General features: G+C 44.3%; 1 protein-coding gene across 1 annotated transcript; it reads left to right on the top strand.

Moving 5' to 3' along the window:
• The first annotated feature begins 1,670 nt into the window (after positions 1-1,670).
• SLC13A2 (solute carrier family 13 member 2) lies at positions 1,671-15,156 on the top strand. The gene is made up of 12 exons (XM_038157973.1): positions 1,671-1,818; positions 4,877-5,005; positions 5,336-5,472; positions 6,542-6,762; positions 7,692-7,869; positions 8,086-8,208; positions 9,170-9,391; positions 9,493-9,590; positions 10,202-10,323; positions 12,483-12,644; positions 13,496-13,633; positions 14,370-15,156. Exons 1-12 carry the CDS (start codon positions 1,717-1,719, stop codon positions 14,499-14,501), a joined length of 1,764 nt encoding a protein of 587 aa, XP_038013901.1. The 5' UTR covers positions 1,671-1,716; the 3' UTR covers positions 14,502-15,156.
• Positions 15,157-18,050: the final 2,894 nt, after the last annotated feature.

Below are 18,050 nucleotides of genomic sequence, written 5' to 3'. Positions count from 1 at the left end.
TATAAACCACTCATTTTGCAGTAAAGCACTTCTAGAACTCATTTTTAGTGTCTTTGAAAGTGTTGTGCCTCACATGACAGCAGCAACCATCCCTGTGGAGGTGCTGTTTTTAAAACACAGGCACAATTCTTCCGCTGAGACCCTTCCACATTGGTATTTACACTCCATGAATGAGGCTGCAGCTGGAGGCCAACATTTGTGTTGCAGAGATACAGAAACGAGGTGTTCTTTTAGGTTTCCATTGCAGCCTTAGGGCATAAGAGTAAAAAGCAGAAAAATGACCTTGCTGTTGGCTGCTGTCACTGCACCTTGTCAGACAGCAATTAAACATTCAATGGATGCAAGATGTGGGGGAACAGAATTATTTTGAAAGCTTTTTCTCATTCTTTTTTGTACCAAGGGTGAGATGCTGAAGCTCAGGGCTGGCACCAAGAAATGTGATGCTGTTTGTTGAGAGCAGCATGCCCAAGTCCAGCTTGCAAATCTGGCAGCTGATTTTCCATCATTAGCACATTCTTGAGAGAAAACAAGCCCTGGCAGAAAAGGGAGGAGAGGCAGAAACAGCAGAAGCTTTTTGTGGAGCTGACACCAGATGACCTGATGGCTGTGCTTCCCTTTGTCTCTCTTGAGTAAGCTACAAACAGTACCGAGATAATTTATTGCAATAAAATGGAAATGTTATCATCGTTAGCTGAGGGATTTACCTGCATGATCTAATAAAGCCATCAGCGTGGCATTAATAAGAAATTACCCTTTGGACTTCATTTATTGTATTTATTTTATTATTATTTTATTATTACTTTCATTAACTTATTATTATCCTCTGGACTTCAAATATTTAGTGCTATTCCTGTTAAGGTATAGAATCTAGTGATTCACAGCTTGTATTTTGGAAGTTGCCTGCAACTGGGACAAGAATCACTGATGATTCCCTGTAGCACTTTTTCTTCTTAATTTCCCCCCAGCCCAATACTCCCTGCAAGTTTCCAAAGCTGTGCCTATGAACCTGCAAGATCAAACACGTGGAAAAAAATATAAAAAATAGCCCAGTGTCTGCAAAGAGATCTCCTGTAGTCAAGTCTTTCCCAATCCTCTAAGACCTAAGGGAAGGCCTGTCAGTCCCTTTCTGTTTGGGGACTTGATGTGGCACCTGGTGACAGCAGCTCTGCCCAGTGGGTTTTGCTGCCCAAAGTGAATTTCTCAGTGAACAAACATAAACATCATAAACAATTATGCTTTTTTAACATTTTACACTGGTGTTTCTAATCCCTGTATCTGAGCATTGCAGATGCCATTTTCAGTGTTTCCCCATGTTTTTTGAAAAATGAAATTATTTTTCAACCTGTTTTGGAGGAATAAGTTTCTCTTTTTTAATAGGAGGAATAACAGTACCTATTCAAAGAGGGCATTATTAGAGACCCAATCATTAATATTATGTTTTTTAAAGTGTAGGTCATGCTTTCAAAACCCACTTGCACCACAAGGAATTAATTCTCTGATGGATTTATCACCTTTCTGCAAGATTCTCTTCAGAAAGTTCCTGCTCTGACACTCTTTTACTGTCTCCTCCCTTCTTTGTTCGCTTCCTTCTTTCTCCGATTACAGTTCCAAAAACAACACCCAATCTCCCAGGGTCAATGGTTAATATTCCCTGGTGTTTATATAGGCTCCAAGAGCAGATTCCAGGCCCTTCAGCACTGGGCTAGCTCCAGCACCATGGCTTTCTCCTGGCAGGCAGTGCTGGCCTGCAGGAAATACCTCATCATCGTCCTGGTACCCCTCGTGTTTCTCCCTCTGCCTCTGGTTCTGCCCACCAAGGTAAGGGAATTTTTAAAATTCAGTCTAAAAGCCTCCGCCTCTCAGAGCTGCTCTCCTCGAGGGTGAAGAGGTTCTTTCTCAGAGCACCTGCATCTGCTGCTTGGAGATCTCTCTTCTTCTTTTATTTTTTTTTTTTTTTCCTGAGCATATTGGGGCAATAAAACAGCAGTGGGGCACAGATGGATGAGGAGCTACATCTGGGATTGCATCTTCTAGAGGAGCACCCAGTGACATGAGAGAGATTTTGGGACTCTTGCGTTGCATCTGGCTGATCTATTCTATGCTGAAGACATTCATGTGGACATAAAGCTCAATTTTAATCCCCCTTTTTATTTTCTAACAGTGTTCAGTCCACATCTTCTTTTATTTTTTTCCTTGTTGTCACTGCTGCTTAGAGACAAGGCATCCTGATACATAAGGGAAAATAACATATATTTCAGTCTTGCTTTAACTTATTTCTGCAAGAATCCTCCCAAACAAGGATTTTAAATTTAAAATACCAAGTCTGGAAGAGACCTGGCTTAGGGTTCCTTCAGGAAAAGTTGACTGAGGAGCTGCAGTAGCTGGGTTGGTATTTCTGGGGTATTGATCATTTAAAGAGAGAGCTGTGAGCTGACAGACTCCCAGTCTTCTGCTGCTTCTTCTCTGTTTCTTGCACTCCCAACCTCTTCATGCAGAAAGATCTGATCTCTGGTCTCTTATTACAGCCCCAGTGCCACGGAATTGCTCATCCCAAACTGCCCCTCCTGTCGCTTCTCCTTGGACAGCAAATCCTTCCTCTTCCCCTGGTCTCTGCCTCCCAATTCCCTGCTGATTCCCAGTTTGGATTTCTTCTCCAAGTTCCATTCCCCACCTCCCTAACCCTTCCCTGCCTGTCCCAAAGCTCTGTCCTCCTCACAGCTCCGAGTGTGGCAGCTGGTCAGGTGTGGCGTCTCACTCCCTCGCTGGGTAAATAAAATAGTTTAAATTATTACTTAAAAGCTCACCGAGAAGTCAAAAAAAAAAAAAAAAAAAGAAAAATAAGAAGTACCTTTTTTTTGCTAGTTAACGTTCAGTAGGCAAAGGAGTCACTGAAGTGAAAAGAGATCAGGATCAGGAAAGTTCTAAGGAGACAGAGAGTTTTTTCTTTTTTTTCTTTTTCTTTCTTTTTTTTTTTTGTATTGTTTTGTTTTGGGTTTTTTTTTGTCCTAAAGCCATGAGTTCAAACTCACTTACTGGAGGCATTGTTACATACAGTGAGTCCTTGGAGTTACCTGTGGAATGATTTGGCAGTCTTGGTTCAGTTGCTCCTTCAAAATTACTCTCTCTGGTTTCTATGCAGTCAGCAACAAGAAAAAAAGTCCTAAACGTCCTGGATCTTTCCCTTTGCAACTCAAGGAAGCCTTTGAGAAGGGTTTTTTGGGGTTAAATTGTGCACTGTGCCACTGCTGAGCAGGAAAAGCTGGTGCCTCTGCACACAGTGGTGTGAGCCAGCAGCTACAGGGTGGAATTTCACATTTTTTCTATTCTGTTCATCTATTAACCTGCCCTAAAATGACATAGCACTGGACACTGAGCTATTATAATTGAGGGCAAACAATGCTAAAAATCTTGCTTAAAGGCAGAAGAATGTCCTTACAGGATGGCTGACTTTGGGAAAACCCTTTTTCCAGCTTTGACTGTTCACAGCAGGATGGAAGACGATGGCACTGTGCCTGTGAGATACATCCCAAAGCTCTGCTAGGGCCTCTCAAAAGGCACCCATCTGTGTCTTTTAATAACAAAAAATGGAGAAAAGGGATTGTAAAAAGTGATCACTGATCTCAGTGATCAGTGGAATGAATAATTAAGGTTCTTAATGCTCTCATTCAAAAAACTAGGCTCAAAAAGGAATATTTTAGTATCTTTGGGAATCTCTCAGACTCACTTCTTCAGCCTGGCTGCTTTGATAATTCACTCCTAGATTGCTGTCTTCTTCTTTCCTCTGGACTGCTCAGCTCCCTGCTCATCCTTTCCCTTCACAGCTCTGTAACCTCCCCACCACATCCAGAATTCCTGAGCCTGTTCCCAAGCATCTCAAATTCAATCCTGCCACCCATTATTCCAGCTCCTTGCTTTAATCCTCGGTAATCCAGCCTCCAAAAGCAGCCCTGCAGTTTCGTTCTGACTGAGCAGTATATTTTATCCTTTATCCAAGACCACACGTCCATGGTTTTCTTCCTCTGGCTTTGGTGTCTCCCATAACTGTGCAAGTTCCAAAACACAGAAGACACCAAAACCTCCTTTACATTCTTTCCCAGCCCAACCAAATGCCACTGTTGTGACAAGTAACTTTGAATCTTTTCAGTGTACAGGGACTGTCTGAATCATTTTTTCATGAAATTTGGAGTGGTTGTCCAAAGCAGAACTAAATCAAGGTTTTCTCAGAAAAAGAGTGACATGAAATAGGGCTTCTCACTTTCCTCAAACCAACACGACAAAGTCAGTGGAAGCTGAAATGATCTGTGACCAGTCTGCCAGTAAGCCTTTCAAAGTCTCTACTAAGCTAAAAAATCCAGTGAAAAGTTATAAAAGTATTTACAGTACAAGGAGTGCAGGCTGTTGAAATTAGCTGTGGCTCACCTGGGCCATGACCTGAAGCCCGTGTGAAAACAGGTGGAGAAGCCTTGACTGGATCAGCAACTGATTCTACAGCTCAAGGACATAAATACAGAACATAACACCATCAGCACAATCAGAATATCAGAATAGAACACCATCAGCACAATCAAGAATTCCGTGATTGCCAATCCCTTATCATGAAAGGTCCAAAGTCATCCATGCTTCTTTTCCTCTGGCACTATTTTTGCCCCCGCTGAAGGTCTCATCTGCTCCTCAGAGTTCTGATGAGATTGCTGCACAGTTTGACATTTGATTAGGATCTGCATAGGTCAGAGGCTAGATGGGGGAGAAGCACAGGAAATAACCTTTTCTCTAATCCCTTTATCAGGCAGTGAATGTAATTGTGGGGCCTTGGCTTTGGGGGAAGCCCCGGTTCGATGTTCATTGTGTTCTGACAGCCTGTCCCCTTCCCTGGCAGGAGGCACTGTGTGGCTATGTGATCATAGTGATGGCACTTTTCTGGTGCACAGAAGCCCTGCCTTTGGCTGTCACAGCTCTCCTGCCCGTCCTGCTGTTCCCACTAATGAATATCATGGATTCAACAACAGTAAGAGATCTTGTTCCATGTATTAATCAGTCAGCTGCTTTTATTCTGGGCTTATTCCCTGGGATTATATGGTGACCATCATTATATTTATATTATTGATAGTATTATTATTTTATTTTAACTTTATTATTATTATTCTCTGTCTTCTCCATGGACTGGGACTTGCATGAGCCCAGAGTGAGCTCTGGGTGGAGCTGCTAATCTGAAGTCAAAGCAAATTCCCCATTCAACTCCCCAAAGTTACTCCCTGCTAATGCCTTTGGAATAAACTCCCTCAGGAAATGTCCCCCCTCTCTTATGACTCTCCCTCTCCCCTCTCCCACCTCACAGGTCTGTCAGGAGTACTTGAAGGACACCAACATGCTCTTTTTGGGGGGCCTGGTGATGGCCATTGCCATTGAGACCTGGAACCTGCACAAGCGAGTGGCTCTGAGGGTCCTGCTGATCACGGGTGTCAGGCCAGCCCTGTGAGTGACAGGGGTGGGACAAAGGGTTTTGTGGCATTAGACCCCATCTCTGATGGGAACCTGCAAATCTTTCCCTGCAAATGCTTTCCTGCAGCCCGAGTGAGTTAGTGCCTGAGCAAGCCTTGTAAATGTTGAGGTGCTGCACACCTGGTGTGTCTTCTTTTTATTTGATTTTTTAATTCCAAAAGGCTTTTAGGTGGAGAAATAGCAACAAGAGAGTCAATGCTGGAAAGAGAAGGGTGCTGCCAGGCTGGGCCAGGAGCACAGCTTTGGACAGTCAGGAAAAACCACAGCTGGAACACAAGGAACCTGGACTCTCTGCCTGCTGCTGATTGCACAGAGAAGAGAAAATATGAGGATGCTTGTGTGGAAAACAACAAATGTTTTCCAGACTAGAACTTTAAGCTATGAGCAGGTTACACCACCCTGTTTAATCAGTTTCAGCTCATAAGAAGAGGGAATACTGAAGGAAATTACAAAGCAATAGAATAAAAATGCATACAAGATAAACCCCTTTTCATCTCATATATAATCTGCATCTCATCTAAAGAATAATTTTGAGACAAATAACAGAGTAATACTGAAATGAGGATTAGAATTTTAGATGAGTCAGAAGAGAATCTTCAGTAATAGAGGTGGGATAAAATAACATGAGAAAAAAAAAAAAGAGATCATCTTCCTTATGGCTTAAACTGATTGCCATTTGGGATCAAATTCAGCTTGCAATCCCTCTCCAAAACCTATTATAATGCATTAACATGTGTTATTGAGAAATGTCTTCCTCTGAAGGTTGTGGGATAAGCAGGATCTGATTGGATAAACTGCTTGCTCCAAGCTACCAGCTTCCACTTCCTTAGCCATAGGAATGTCAAAAAATTGGTTGAAAAAGAGAAATTGATGTTAAATCTTAACTGGGTCGCTCACAAAGCCAACCAGGGCAGGAGGAAATGCTGGGTGGGGATTGCTGAGCATTCTCCAAACCCAGCTTTTGTGGCTGACTCTGTAATAAAAACAAAGAGCACTGAGGGGCTGAGTTCTGATCCAGCTTTCCCAAACCTTCTCATTCCAGACTCCTGATGGGTTTCATGGTGGTGACAGCTTTCCTGTCCATGTGGATCAGCAACACAGCCACCACTGCCATGATGGTCCCCATCGCACAGGCCGTGATGGAGCAGCTGCACAAGTCAGAGGCAGAGTCTGGCACTGCTGGCCAAGGGTCTGAACACACCAACAAAGCCTTTGAGCTGCAGGAAAAGTCACCTGACAGCTTCAAAGAGCCAGAGGAAAAAGGTGAATGGGTTGGGGGTGTTTTTTTCTTCAGGGTGACCTTTCTTCTGTCCTAGCAGTTCCTAGTAAATCCTAAAAGAAGGCTGTCCCCAAAGCATCCTGACTGCACCCCACAGCCCTGATGAAGGTCTTCCATGAACCAGACAAAACCACAATTGTTACTTATTGTTATAATTTATTGTTATTATTTATTGTTATTTTTTATTGTTATTCTGACTTGGCCGGAGTTAAATCAAAAATACAAAAAGGTCATAACTACTCAACAAACTGACAAAAAAGGACAAACTCTCCACTAGGGGAAGCCTTTATATCAGGCTTGCTATTTCCCTGCATATTTATGTTAGTTCAATTATTATCTACTGTGTAACTTATCATATAATAGGGGATTCCCAAGGCAAAATTTCTGGCCTATTTCCAGCTGGAAGGTTAGGGATTAAAAAGATCTTTCTAATCCAAAGGTACACAATCAAGCAACAATATCTCTTTACCAGCTGTCTTGCCCTCTCCCCATTTTTGAGTTGATTCCAGAGTTTCTGAACATAAATCTCAGTGCCAGCAGACAGGAGCTGGTGCAGAAAAAGTTCCTTTTAGCCCAGCTCCTCCAGCTCTGTTATAATTCCCCGAATTCTTGCCCCACTCCCCTCCATGTGCAGTTCAGACATCACCCTCATTCACAAGGAAGTGGCAGCAGTGGGTTCAAACTTTAGTACACATTTCAAATTCCCCTTTGAAAAAATGCTCTGTGTCAAGACAACCAGTGAGAATGGGCAGAAGATCAAAAAAATTAACAACGCCAGCCTTAAAATGAGGAACTTTGGTTCCTTCAGCTTTGAATCCTTTGTGTCCTAACCTTGAAAAATTAAATTATGCAGGCCCAAGGCCTTTTCCTGTCCAATATAGCTCCTGCATCTCTTTTGTTCCTTGGGATCCAGGTAATTCTCATGTCCTGGTAGTTGAGGAGGAGAGAAAGAGAAATGAAGAGACTGAGAAGAAACACTTGAAGCTGTCCAAGGGAATGTCCCTCTGTATTTGTTACTCGTCCAGCATTGGAGGGATTGCCACTCTGACTGGGACAACCCCAAATCTGGTGCTGCAAGGACAAGTTAATGAGTAAGTCTGGGATAACACACCCTCCAAAGTGCTGCATTCTGCTCCAGCTGGCTCCCAGGCAGCACAGAGAAGGAAAATGTCAGTTTGGTCCCTTTCCTGGGAAGTGAGCTGCTCTTCCTTAATGGGCCCCACAGAACCTCCCCTTTCCTGACTCATTAATGAAGGACAGAAGAGAGTGTGGAATTTGGGATGCTAACAGCCACCTGCATTTTCCAGCATCTATAAAGACAACGGTGGCATCATCAACTTTGCCTCCTGGTTCTCCTTCGCCTTCCCCACCATGCTGGTGCTGCTGATTTTGGCCTGGATTTGGCTGCAGATCCTGTACTTGGGCTTCAAGTGAGTACCCTGAGCCCCTGCCATCCACCTGGGGGGCTCTGAGCAGGACTTGTTCAACACCAGTGACCTTTTTATTGGTGAGAAAAATCACACAGCAGGTGGCAAAGTCCAGACACACAACAGAGACCAGAACAGCACTCGGTGCCTGTTAAAATTCTGCAAGTTTTCCTTTGAGGAATCTGATTAAATCCCAGCCAAATGTACTCTGTAGATGAAAACAGGGAGCTCTGAGTGCTCATGACCTGTTCTGCAGCATTGCTGGCGTGTCCTAGGAGATTGCTGTGCTCCAAAGCAGGAAATTGATTTCTACAGAGAGCTGTAAATGCCTTTGTGACCAGGGTTGCTTCAGACCTAGAGGATTAGTTCTGGGCTGGTTCTGGGGCAGATCACCCCACACATCCAGCCTGCATTGCCTGCCTGTTTAATACTCAGCTTTTCATGTTTGTGTTTTCCCAACTTCCCTCATGCTACATGGAAAGAGTGCTGTAACACATTAAATGGTGTTTTCACCTTCAAAATTCCTCCTTTAAAATTTTCTGTCATTTTAAAAAGCTTGGCAACTCCTTACTTCCTAGTAAAGTGATCAAACAGCCTTGTCAATCATACTAACAGTGTGCTGGTCTAGTGGAAAGTGTCCCTGCCCATTCATTTGAATGAAATGGAATTTAGAGTCTCTTCCAACACAAACCATTCTGTGATTCTGTAATTTTTTTTTTCCTCACGTGCCCAGATATTTCACTTCTTTACATTTAAGTAATGAGCTTTTAGGGGCTTTTTTTTTCTAATCATCTTGTCAAGACATGCAGCTCCTACTCACCATGGTTGCAATTACAATATATTTAATTTCAATATTCATATATAAATACATATAAGAACATTATGATTGAGTATAAAATTTGGATTCTTAACTCTCTGGATACGTGGCAAATTTCTCTGACATTTCTCATCCATTTCCTTCCAGTTTTAAGAAGAATTTTGGTTGTGGTGCCAGTCCTGCTGCCAAGGCTAAGGAGAAACAGGCCTATGCAATCATCAAGGAAGAGAGCAAGAAACTGGGCAAAATGAACTTTGCAGAAATAGAAGTGTCAATCCTCTTCATCCTCCTGGTGGTGTTGTGGTTTACCAGAGAACCTGGGTTCATCCCAGGCTGGGCAACAGTTCTCTTCAACAAAGATAACACAAGGTAGTGCCCCTTCTCCTCCTCACTCTGAATGAAAATGAAGCAGGGTGGGTTTTATCCAGCTGCAATCACAGCTGACTAAATTCCTGCCTGCTCTCCCGCAGCTATGTCACTGATGCCACAGTCGCCCTCTTCATCTCAATGCTGCTCTTCATCCTCCCTTCTGGCTTTTCCAACCAGCACAGAGACCAAGAGCAAACAGGTGAGTCACAGAAGCACCAAAAATCTGCTGTCTGAATAGGCATGTGGGAAATGTTCACGTTTTGGGTTTACAAAGGAAATTTCAAATATCAAATAACACTTCAAACTGCTCTTCCAGCTGTGTGCTTTAGGTTTGGCAAAGCACATATGGCATAAAATTCTCTGTTTCTCATCATTTTATTAGGAAACTCATCAACTAATCAGGAACTCACCAACTAATCCGTTTCTCATCAGCTAATTAGGAAACTCTTATCCCAGCAGTGTTCCTGCCACTGTTATTCACATTTGTAAAGGATTCCGAGCTGGAATCTTCAGGAGGGAATAAACAATTTACCAGAAACACACAGAGTTGCTGCCACACCTTTAACTCACCCTTCCCTGCCTCCTGCTGTGCTTCTTGGAGCAGCTACAGATCATTCATTACGGCTTTTGCAAGTCAAGTTTTAAAACCATTGTTGCTGGTGCTCCCAGCCTTTGCTTCGGGAGATAATTCCAGAGTTTGCTGACAGGAGGGATTCCTGACGTTCAGACTAAGCTCACCTCCCACCAAGAAGTTCTTTGTCCTTTCTTTGGGCTTTTTTGTGGCTTCACAAAATCTCTTTTGGGTTCCAGGGGGCAGGGCAAAGTTCCGGGCCCCTCCACCCCTGCTGGACTGGAAGGTTGTTCAGGAGAAGATGCCGTGGAACATCGTGTTCCTGCTGGGAGGTGGCTTTGCCTTGGCCAAAGGCAGTGAGGTAACATTCCTTGGGTGTCTTCCCGGCTGGTTCCTTTTCCACCTTGCTCTTCGTGCTCTCCCAGGACACAAGAGGGCACAGCAGGAGCATCAAATCCTCCTACACCGGGAGCATCCAGTGCTCCTGCAGCGGGAGCATCCAATGTTCCTGCACCAGGAGCATCCCGTGCTCCTACACCGGGAGCATCCAATGTTCCTGCACCAGGAGCATCCCATGCTCCTACACCGGGAGCATCCGATTCTCCTACACCGGGAGCATCCCGTGCTCCTACACCGGGAGCATCCCGTGCTCCTACACCGGGAGCATCCAGTGCTCCTGCACCGGGAGCATCCCATGCTCCTACACTGGGAGCATCCAGTGCTCCTACACCGGGAGCATCCCGTGCTCCTACACCGGGAGCATCCAATGTTCCTGCACCAGGAGCATCCGATTCTCCTACACCGGGAGCATCCCGTGCTCCTACACCGGGAGCATCCAGTGTTCCTGCACTGGAGCATCCAATGCTCCTATACCGGGAGCATCCGATTCTCCTACACCGGGAGCATCCCGTGCTCCTACACCAGGAGCATCCAGTGCTCCTGCACCGGGAGCATCCCGTGCTCCTGCACTGGAGCATCCAATGCTCCTACACCGGGAGCATCCGATTCTCCTACGCCGGGAGCATCCAGTGTTCCTGAACTGGAGCATCCGATTCTCCTACACCGGGAGCATCCAGTCTTCCTGAACTGGAGCATCCAATGCTCCTACACCGGGAGCATCCCGTGCTCCTGCACCGGGAGCATCCCATGCTCCTACACCGGGAGCATCCCATGCTCCTACACCGGGAGCATCCCGTGCTCCTGCACCGGGAGCATCCCGTGCTCCTGCACCGGGAGCATCCAATGCTCCTACACCGGGAGCATCCAGTGTTCCTGAACTGGAGCATCCAATGCTCCTGCACCAGGAGCATCCCGTGCTCCTGCACTGGAGCATCCAATGCTCCTACACCGGGAGCATCCCGTGCTCCTGCATCGGGAGCATCCAATGCTCCTACACCGGGAGCATCCGATGCTCCTTTCCCCAGTTCCTGGCAGCAGGACCATCCTTGGAGTGCTGGCATCAAATCCTGCTTGTTCCCCATGCCAGCTCCATTAAACGTGTTTCTAGAAAAGTGGCTGATTAAGAAACTGCCCTAATATTAAGGAATAATATTAAACTAATATCTTAATATTAAACTAATATTAAGAATATTATTTAATGAACACATTAAATAATATTATTTTAAACAAAATGTTATTGATGCAGCCAGCATGAGGAGAATGATTTACCCAGGAGGGGTCTCCAAAGTATTTCAAACCAAGGATTTATGGAAATAGGATTTAAATTCAACTATTAGAAGAGAAATGTAGAGCTTGCTAGAGAAACTTTCAGTAATGATTTAAGTGATGGAACTGACAATCCATTTATTAAATCCATAGACAATAAAGAAATTCTGAAAGGCTTCAAGTGCCTAGAAATACTAGTTTAGAATTCAAAGATCAACATTAAAATGGAAAAGTACATGTTTGGAAAATGAAATATTTAGGAAATTACGTTAATTTATCCTCAATAATTAACCAAATACATAAAAGCTGCTGCAGAAAGCCCAGAATGACAGGGAGGATGCTGCTACTTCCCAGTGATGACAAGGATGAAGGGTGTGAAAAGATTCAGGCAGTTATCAAGATCTCAGACACTGTGATGAAATGACATTAAATCACTACAGCATCTGATAAGATTTATATTAAAATATTTTAGGAAATCAATTAAAATATGTTTGCTTATTTGTAAAAAAAAGCACCTCAAATATTGATCATGTACAAGTAACGATCTGAACAGAGAAATAATTATCTGCTGTCCTTAATGCTCTATAAATGCTGGATCTCCTACTTTCCAGTTCCTTGGATGGGGAATAATGTTGATTTTTTTTCGTTTGTTTGTGGGGTTTTTTGGGGGTTTCTTGTTTGTTTGTTTTGTTTAACTTACTGGACAGTCCTGCCTGTGAGCACAGGCTGTGTTTTCCTGCAGTTTGCACGAGAGCTGCTCTGAGGAGGGAGGGCTGAACTGGCCTGAGAACTGCAACAGAACACTGATGTGGCTCTTCCCTCTCCAACCTGGCATCCCTCTCTGCTCTCCTGCAGGAATCTGGTCTGTCTGCATGGCTGGGCACCAAACTGACCCCTCTGCAGAACATCCCTCACCCAGCCATTGCCTTCCTGCTGTGCCTCCTCATCGCCACCTTCACCGAGTGCACCAGCAACGTGGCCACCACCACCCTCTTCCTCCCCATTCTGGCTTCTATGGTGAGTCCCAGCTTGTCAAAATGCTCTTCTAAGGGCAGTTTTCAGCTCCTCAGTTGCCAAAAGGATCTGGCTGGCAAAGCCAAGCGCTGGTTCCTGTATCCCATCACAGGTACCAGGGCTAAACCTAAAATCTGTGTGTGCATATAGGAACACACACCGTGCTGAGCTCAACCTTTCTGAAGTCATTGCTGGGGAAAAGCAAAGGGATTAAATTCATTGGCATATGAAGACTTTGCCTTCTGGCCTAAACATGAGGTCACTGCCAGCTGTACTTGTTTTTTCCAATTTGTTCTGCACGGAGACAGCAGCAGCAGGATTTCCTCGCCTGCAACATTCCATGAGTGTATTTCACCCCCACCAAGGCCTTGCAGAAGTCTCTGAAGGTGATAGCATGACCTAATTCAGACTTCTGCATTTCCACAGGAGATTCCTGCTGCTGGGGCAGACAGAGTTCTGCAAACTGAAAAGCTGGTTCCAGACAGAAACTGGAATGGGCTCCTCCAAAATCTTTTTGCATAGGCCACAGGCTCCAGCCAGCCCCTAAACCAAAGCTCTCACCTCCAGAGCTTCACCTGCCTCCCCTGATAACTTAATTTTGCTCTTAACCAATTCAAAGCCAGGGTTTATGGCTGAATATAAGCATTATTTATCCATTTATACAAAGGCCTGACCACAAAATCAATTCTTGCATTTGCTGCGTAAAGAGGCTGGAAGTGTCTAAAGCAGCACCAAAACATGAGTGGCTGCAGTGCTGGGGGAAGAATGAGCCTTCTGACATGGACAAATGCAATCAGGTTTCTGTGCATTTCTGGGTGTCAAACCCATCACCTCTGCTCTCTTGTTGTGCCCAGGCTGAAGCCATTTGCCTCAACCCTCTCTATGTCATGCTGCCCTGCACACTCTCTGCATCGCTGGCCTTCATGCTCCCCGTGGCAACTCCTCCCAATGCCATTGTCTTCTCCTACGGACAGCTCAGGGTTATTGATATGGTGAGAGAAAAAAACAACAACAACAACACTTTTTTCCCCAGAATTTTCACCCCTAAGTTTGATCTTTCATTTTCCTAATGCTGGTTCTTCTCGGGGGAGCGTTAGAAAAGTCAGTGTGCCCGGCTTATGTCAAGTGGAAAGAAGATGTGTGTGCATTAATGAAGGGTCACACTGTCTCTAACACACTCTGAGAATCTTAGAAAGGTGCTAATGAGCCTTTAAAGAACAGCCAGGGCCTCCTGAAGATTTTGTAATAAGAGCCGTCAATGTCTAACTGCTTGAAAACCCCAAATGTGGAGCATGAGGGAGTCAAAGGGCCCTGTCAGCTGGGCAGTCCTTCTGCAGGGACAGGGAACAGCCTGGCACAGCTCACTGAGTGCCCTGACGCCTCAAGAAGTCACTAAAGATGCAAGGACAGCAGTGCCATGTCTCTTGATAACTTCTCTAGTTATAATTGATCCAAGAAGAAGCCCAAAGTAACTTAAAGAGAAATACCAGGTCAGAGGAGAAGTGGATTAAAAGGATTTGGGGACTTCTAGTTTTAAGAGTTTTATCCAATGGAAACCTTTCCCTTTATACAAATTATATTTGTGAAGGAAACCAACTTAAATATAATTTGGTGGGGGTATGAAAAAAATCACCAAAGAGAAAATCAAACCATGCAAACCATCCTAACCAGCAAGGACGGAAAAAAGTGCTCAGGGCTGCTAACAACACTTCTCCTTTCTAATTCTAGGCCAAAGCTGGGTTTGTACTCAACATTCTGGGCGTTCTGACCATAACTCTGGCCATCAACACCTGGGCTTCATCCTTGTTCCAGCTGCAGACGTTCCCCTCGTGGGCCAACAGGACAGGGACCTGCCTGTGACGTGGGGAGGAGACAGAGCCAGGACTGCTCCTGGCAGAGCTGCAAGGAGAGCAGGGCTCTCACCCGCAGAGGTTTGGAGAAAAGCCTCTTCTGTGGGAAAGGACAAGCAAAATCCTCCCAATGGTAACAGCAGGGAAACTGCCCGGTTGCTGTTGGGGTTTGTCACCTCTGCAGGAGCATGAGGTGATTTTTGGCTCTCCAGCCCTCCCACCTTTAGGTTTTCTGCCTCTTCAGGGGTGTTTGCCTCCAGTGCTTTTCCAGTAAGTCTGAAATCTGCAGCAAGAAAAAAGAGAGAGGTGTGAGTAGAGAAAAGGAAGGAGAGAGACTCTGAGTTCCTGATTTCGTGCACAGGTCTGTGCTGTCACAGCTCTCCACCTGTATATGTGTAAATGTTCAAGGTGTACATGATTGTTATATACTCTGTGGGCACTGACAGCAAGCTGTGCGTTGTGTGATCACAGAAAAATCACTGTCAGCCCCTCCTATTTTGAAATATATTTATTTGCAGTCCCCTTGTTAGGAATGTAAAAGATTAATTTTCTCCCAGAATATCCACCCCGGTGTTATTTATGTCAGATTACAGCCTGCAAATTCATGGTAAGACATTTCCTCGAAAGGGAGAGAATCCCTGTGTCCTAAAATATGTATGATTGAATTAAAGTGGTTTTTTTTTAATGTACCCTTGTGTTCTAGAGGGTTGGCTTTTTTTTTTTAATTATAAATCACTGCTTCTATCTTCCAGGTATCAACTGCTTGTCCATGTTCTCACTTACAATATCTTTAAATAATCAGAGAAATCAGCACAGTTGATTTTCTCTTATCTTTAAAGTAGTAATTATGTTGTTATGATTACTGAGTCAAATTTTCTTGGACTGTGCAGCCCAAGATTTTCCTTTGTAAAAGCCTATTATGTAATGCTGTTCCATATCTAATCCCTATTCTGCTGGGGCTGACTTTCAGTAGCAGATAAATTCCTAATGACCAAAGTGAAAAATGTCCAAAAGCACTTTGCCAAAACGATCTCTTGGTGCCATAAATGAGGTTGGGTTCAGGCAGAGCAGTTACTCAATGTGTGCCCCTGAAGTTTGCCCTGAAACCTTTGTTCTGTTGTTACCTGCTTCAATTGTGCACCACGTGCATTTCTGAAATCCCACTCTGGTGGGATCTCCCTACTGGTTCCATCGGAGTGAAAATGAGGGAATTTCACTCTAAAGCAGCATGTTTTCATGGAAATCTTTCTTTTTTCTTTCTCCACCCTAATTATTAGGAAATGAGAGCAGTTTGCAGTGTAATTTTGATTCAGCAAATGTCCAAATTCACTGACTTGCAGCAGCTTTTTTCCAATTCCAAAGATCCAGATGATTCTGGTGTCTGCCACTCATTGATTCCTCAGCACTGATGGTTCTGTGGAAATCATTGTCTTGGAAAGAACAGCCTGGTGTGAATCCTCCTGTGGCTTTGACAGTTTTAATTTGATGTGAGATAGAGATCCAGCAGAATATCCACAGCTCCAGAAGGAAAGGCATTTATCCTCTGCTGCTAATGAGCTCCTGGGTAACAGATTTCAATCACATAATGACTTGCTCAGGTCACTGCTACACCACTCTCCTTTCCCTTTGCATTTACCTCTACCAAATAACACCCAAACCTCTCTAAATATTTTCCTTACTCTGCTCACTGTCTGTATGAGAACTTCCAAAAGCCAGACTGGAGCAGATGATTTGCTGAGATCCTCTCCCTTCTCCCTCCCTTTGTCTCCAGCATCAGGGCAGTGTGCTCTGCTTTTGTTTGCTTTTTGTTTTCTTTGAAATCCTCCCGTAGACTTTACATGTCCTCCTAAATTACTGCTTAGCTAAGCAGGAAAGGTGGAATTCTTATAACATTTCCCGTCAGCCTCTCCTTCCAGCCCTTTTAAAACTCTGTTATGTTTCTTTGAAGTCTTTTCTATTAGTCTACATTATTCAGAGGCTGTGGTGTGCATAAAGTACCTGCAGGAGCACAGGTGCAATCTTTATGCCAATCTCAAGAAGAAAGGAGGGAGACATCAAGTAGCACAGAGTGTCATGGGGCCAATGCATTAATGCTGGGTGTTCCACCTTCATTAACGTGGGTGAGCACAGATTTACCAGGGAGTATCTGCAGTGGAAGTTACTCAGAGGGTGTAAAAATGCCCAAATTCCAGAAAAAAATAGGGGTGAAAATGTGTAGGAGAAGAGAAGAGAGAAGGGAAGAGAAGAGAAGAGAAGAGAAGAGAAGAGAAGAGAAGAGAAGAGAAGAGAAGAGAAGAGAAGAGAAGAGAAGAGAAGAGAAGAGAAGAGAAGAGAAGAGAAGAGAAGAGAAGAAGAACAAACAGGACTCAAGGAGAACTGAGAATTCCGTGACCACTTTCCACCTTGCAGTGGTGGTGGCACTGGGCAGTTTACTGCCTTGGGTGTGTCTGAGCTCAGGACCAGTCGAGGTACAGCTAAATATAGTGTGCTTGTGCAAAAACCAGTAACACTATTAAAAATTTTCATAATTTTCTAAGCAAAGCAGGTAGAAAGTGTTTCTAAGCCCCATTATTACCCGGATCACCTTTGAAGGGTGGTTCCCCATTATGTTTCCAGATATTGCCCTCAAGGAGTGGCTCCATTTCCCATTGTGAGATCGAATTTCACAATCTGCTGTGAAACTGCCAGCTCAGCACCTGCCGTGCTTAGCTGGGATTCCCACTGCAGCTCCTCATCTCCCAGCTGAGACCAAGTTTGCTTTCCACAAGTGATAAATTTGGTAACGAGGAGGGGACCTGTGTATTTTTTTTTTTTGCCTGCCTTGGCCTAAAAAACTACCCAGCAAAACCACAAAATACAGGTTTCCAGCAGTGAGTAAGTGGGTGACTCGGAGTCACCTCCTGATTCTCCCTGCAGTTATGGAGCTGTCCTGCCTTGCCTTGCACACACACAGCTTCTGCAGGCACACACATGCACTCTGAGGGAGCAGGGAGGCCTTGCCCTGGTGAAAAAACACCATTTCTGTGACCACACCATAAAAGCTGATGGTTTCTGGGCAGGCTGCTGAAAAATTGCTTACATTTGGGAAAGGCACCTGGCCATAAACACCTCGGCAGCAATTTGTAAAGTGGCATGGGAGTGATGCAAGGGTCACTGAAATCATAAACAGACTTAACAGGACACATGGCAATTTGAAAGCTAAACCAGGGTGAAGCCAACACATCTTTCTAATCCTCAAATTGCTTTGGAGAAACCAAAAATTTGCTCCCAGTCACTTAAGAGGTATTAAAATGAGACTTGTTGCATAGCACTGCCACACTGAAATTTGTCCAGGACATACAACTCAATTCCGAAACTTTCATTAAAAATAAAAGTAAATAAACAAAAACTGCTTGGAAGGACACCTTATCATAAAATGGACACTAAACAATTCTCAAAAAGGTGAAAATTCTTTTCAGCAGACAAACAGAAACGTGAGGTTCTGTGTTTTATTCAATAATTAGCAGCAAGTGGGTAACTGTGGACCTGTCTCCAGGAGCTGTAAAAGCTGTTCCTCTTG

Source organism: Motacilla alba, chromosome 19 (assembly GCF_015832195.1).
Source record: "Motacilla alba alba isolate MOTALB_02 chromosome 19, Motacilla_alba_V1.0_pri, whole genome shotgun sequence".
Classification (NCBI taxonomy): Eukaryota; Metazoa; Chordata; class Aves; order Passeriformes; family Motacillidae; genus Motacilla; species Motacilla alba.
The sequence above is the reverse complement of the archived record's forward strand: the minus strand, read 5'-3'. Positions and strand labels throughout refer to the sequence as shown.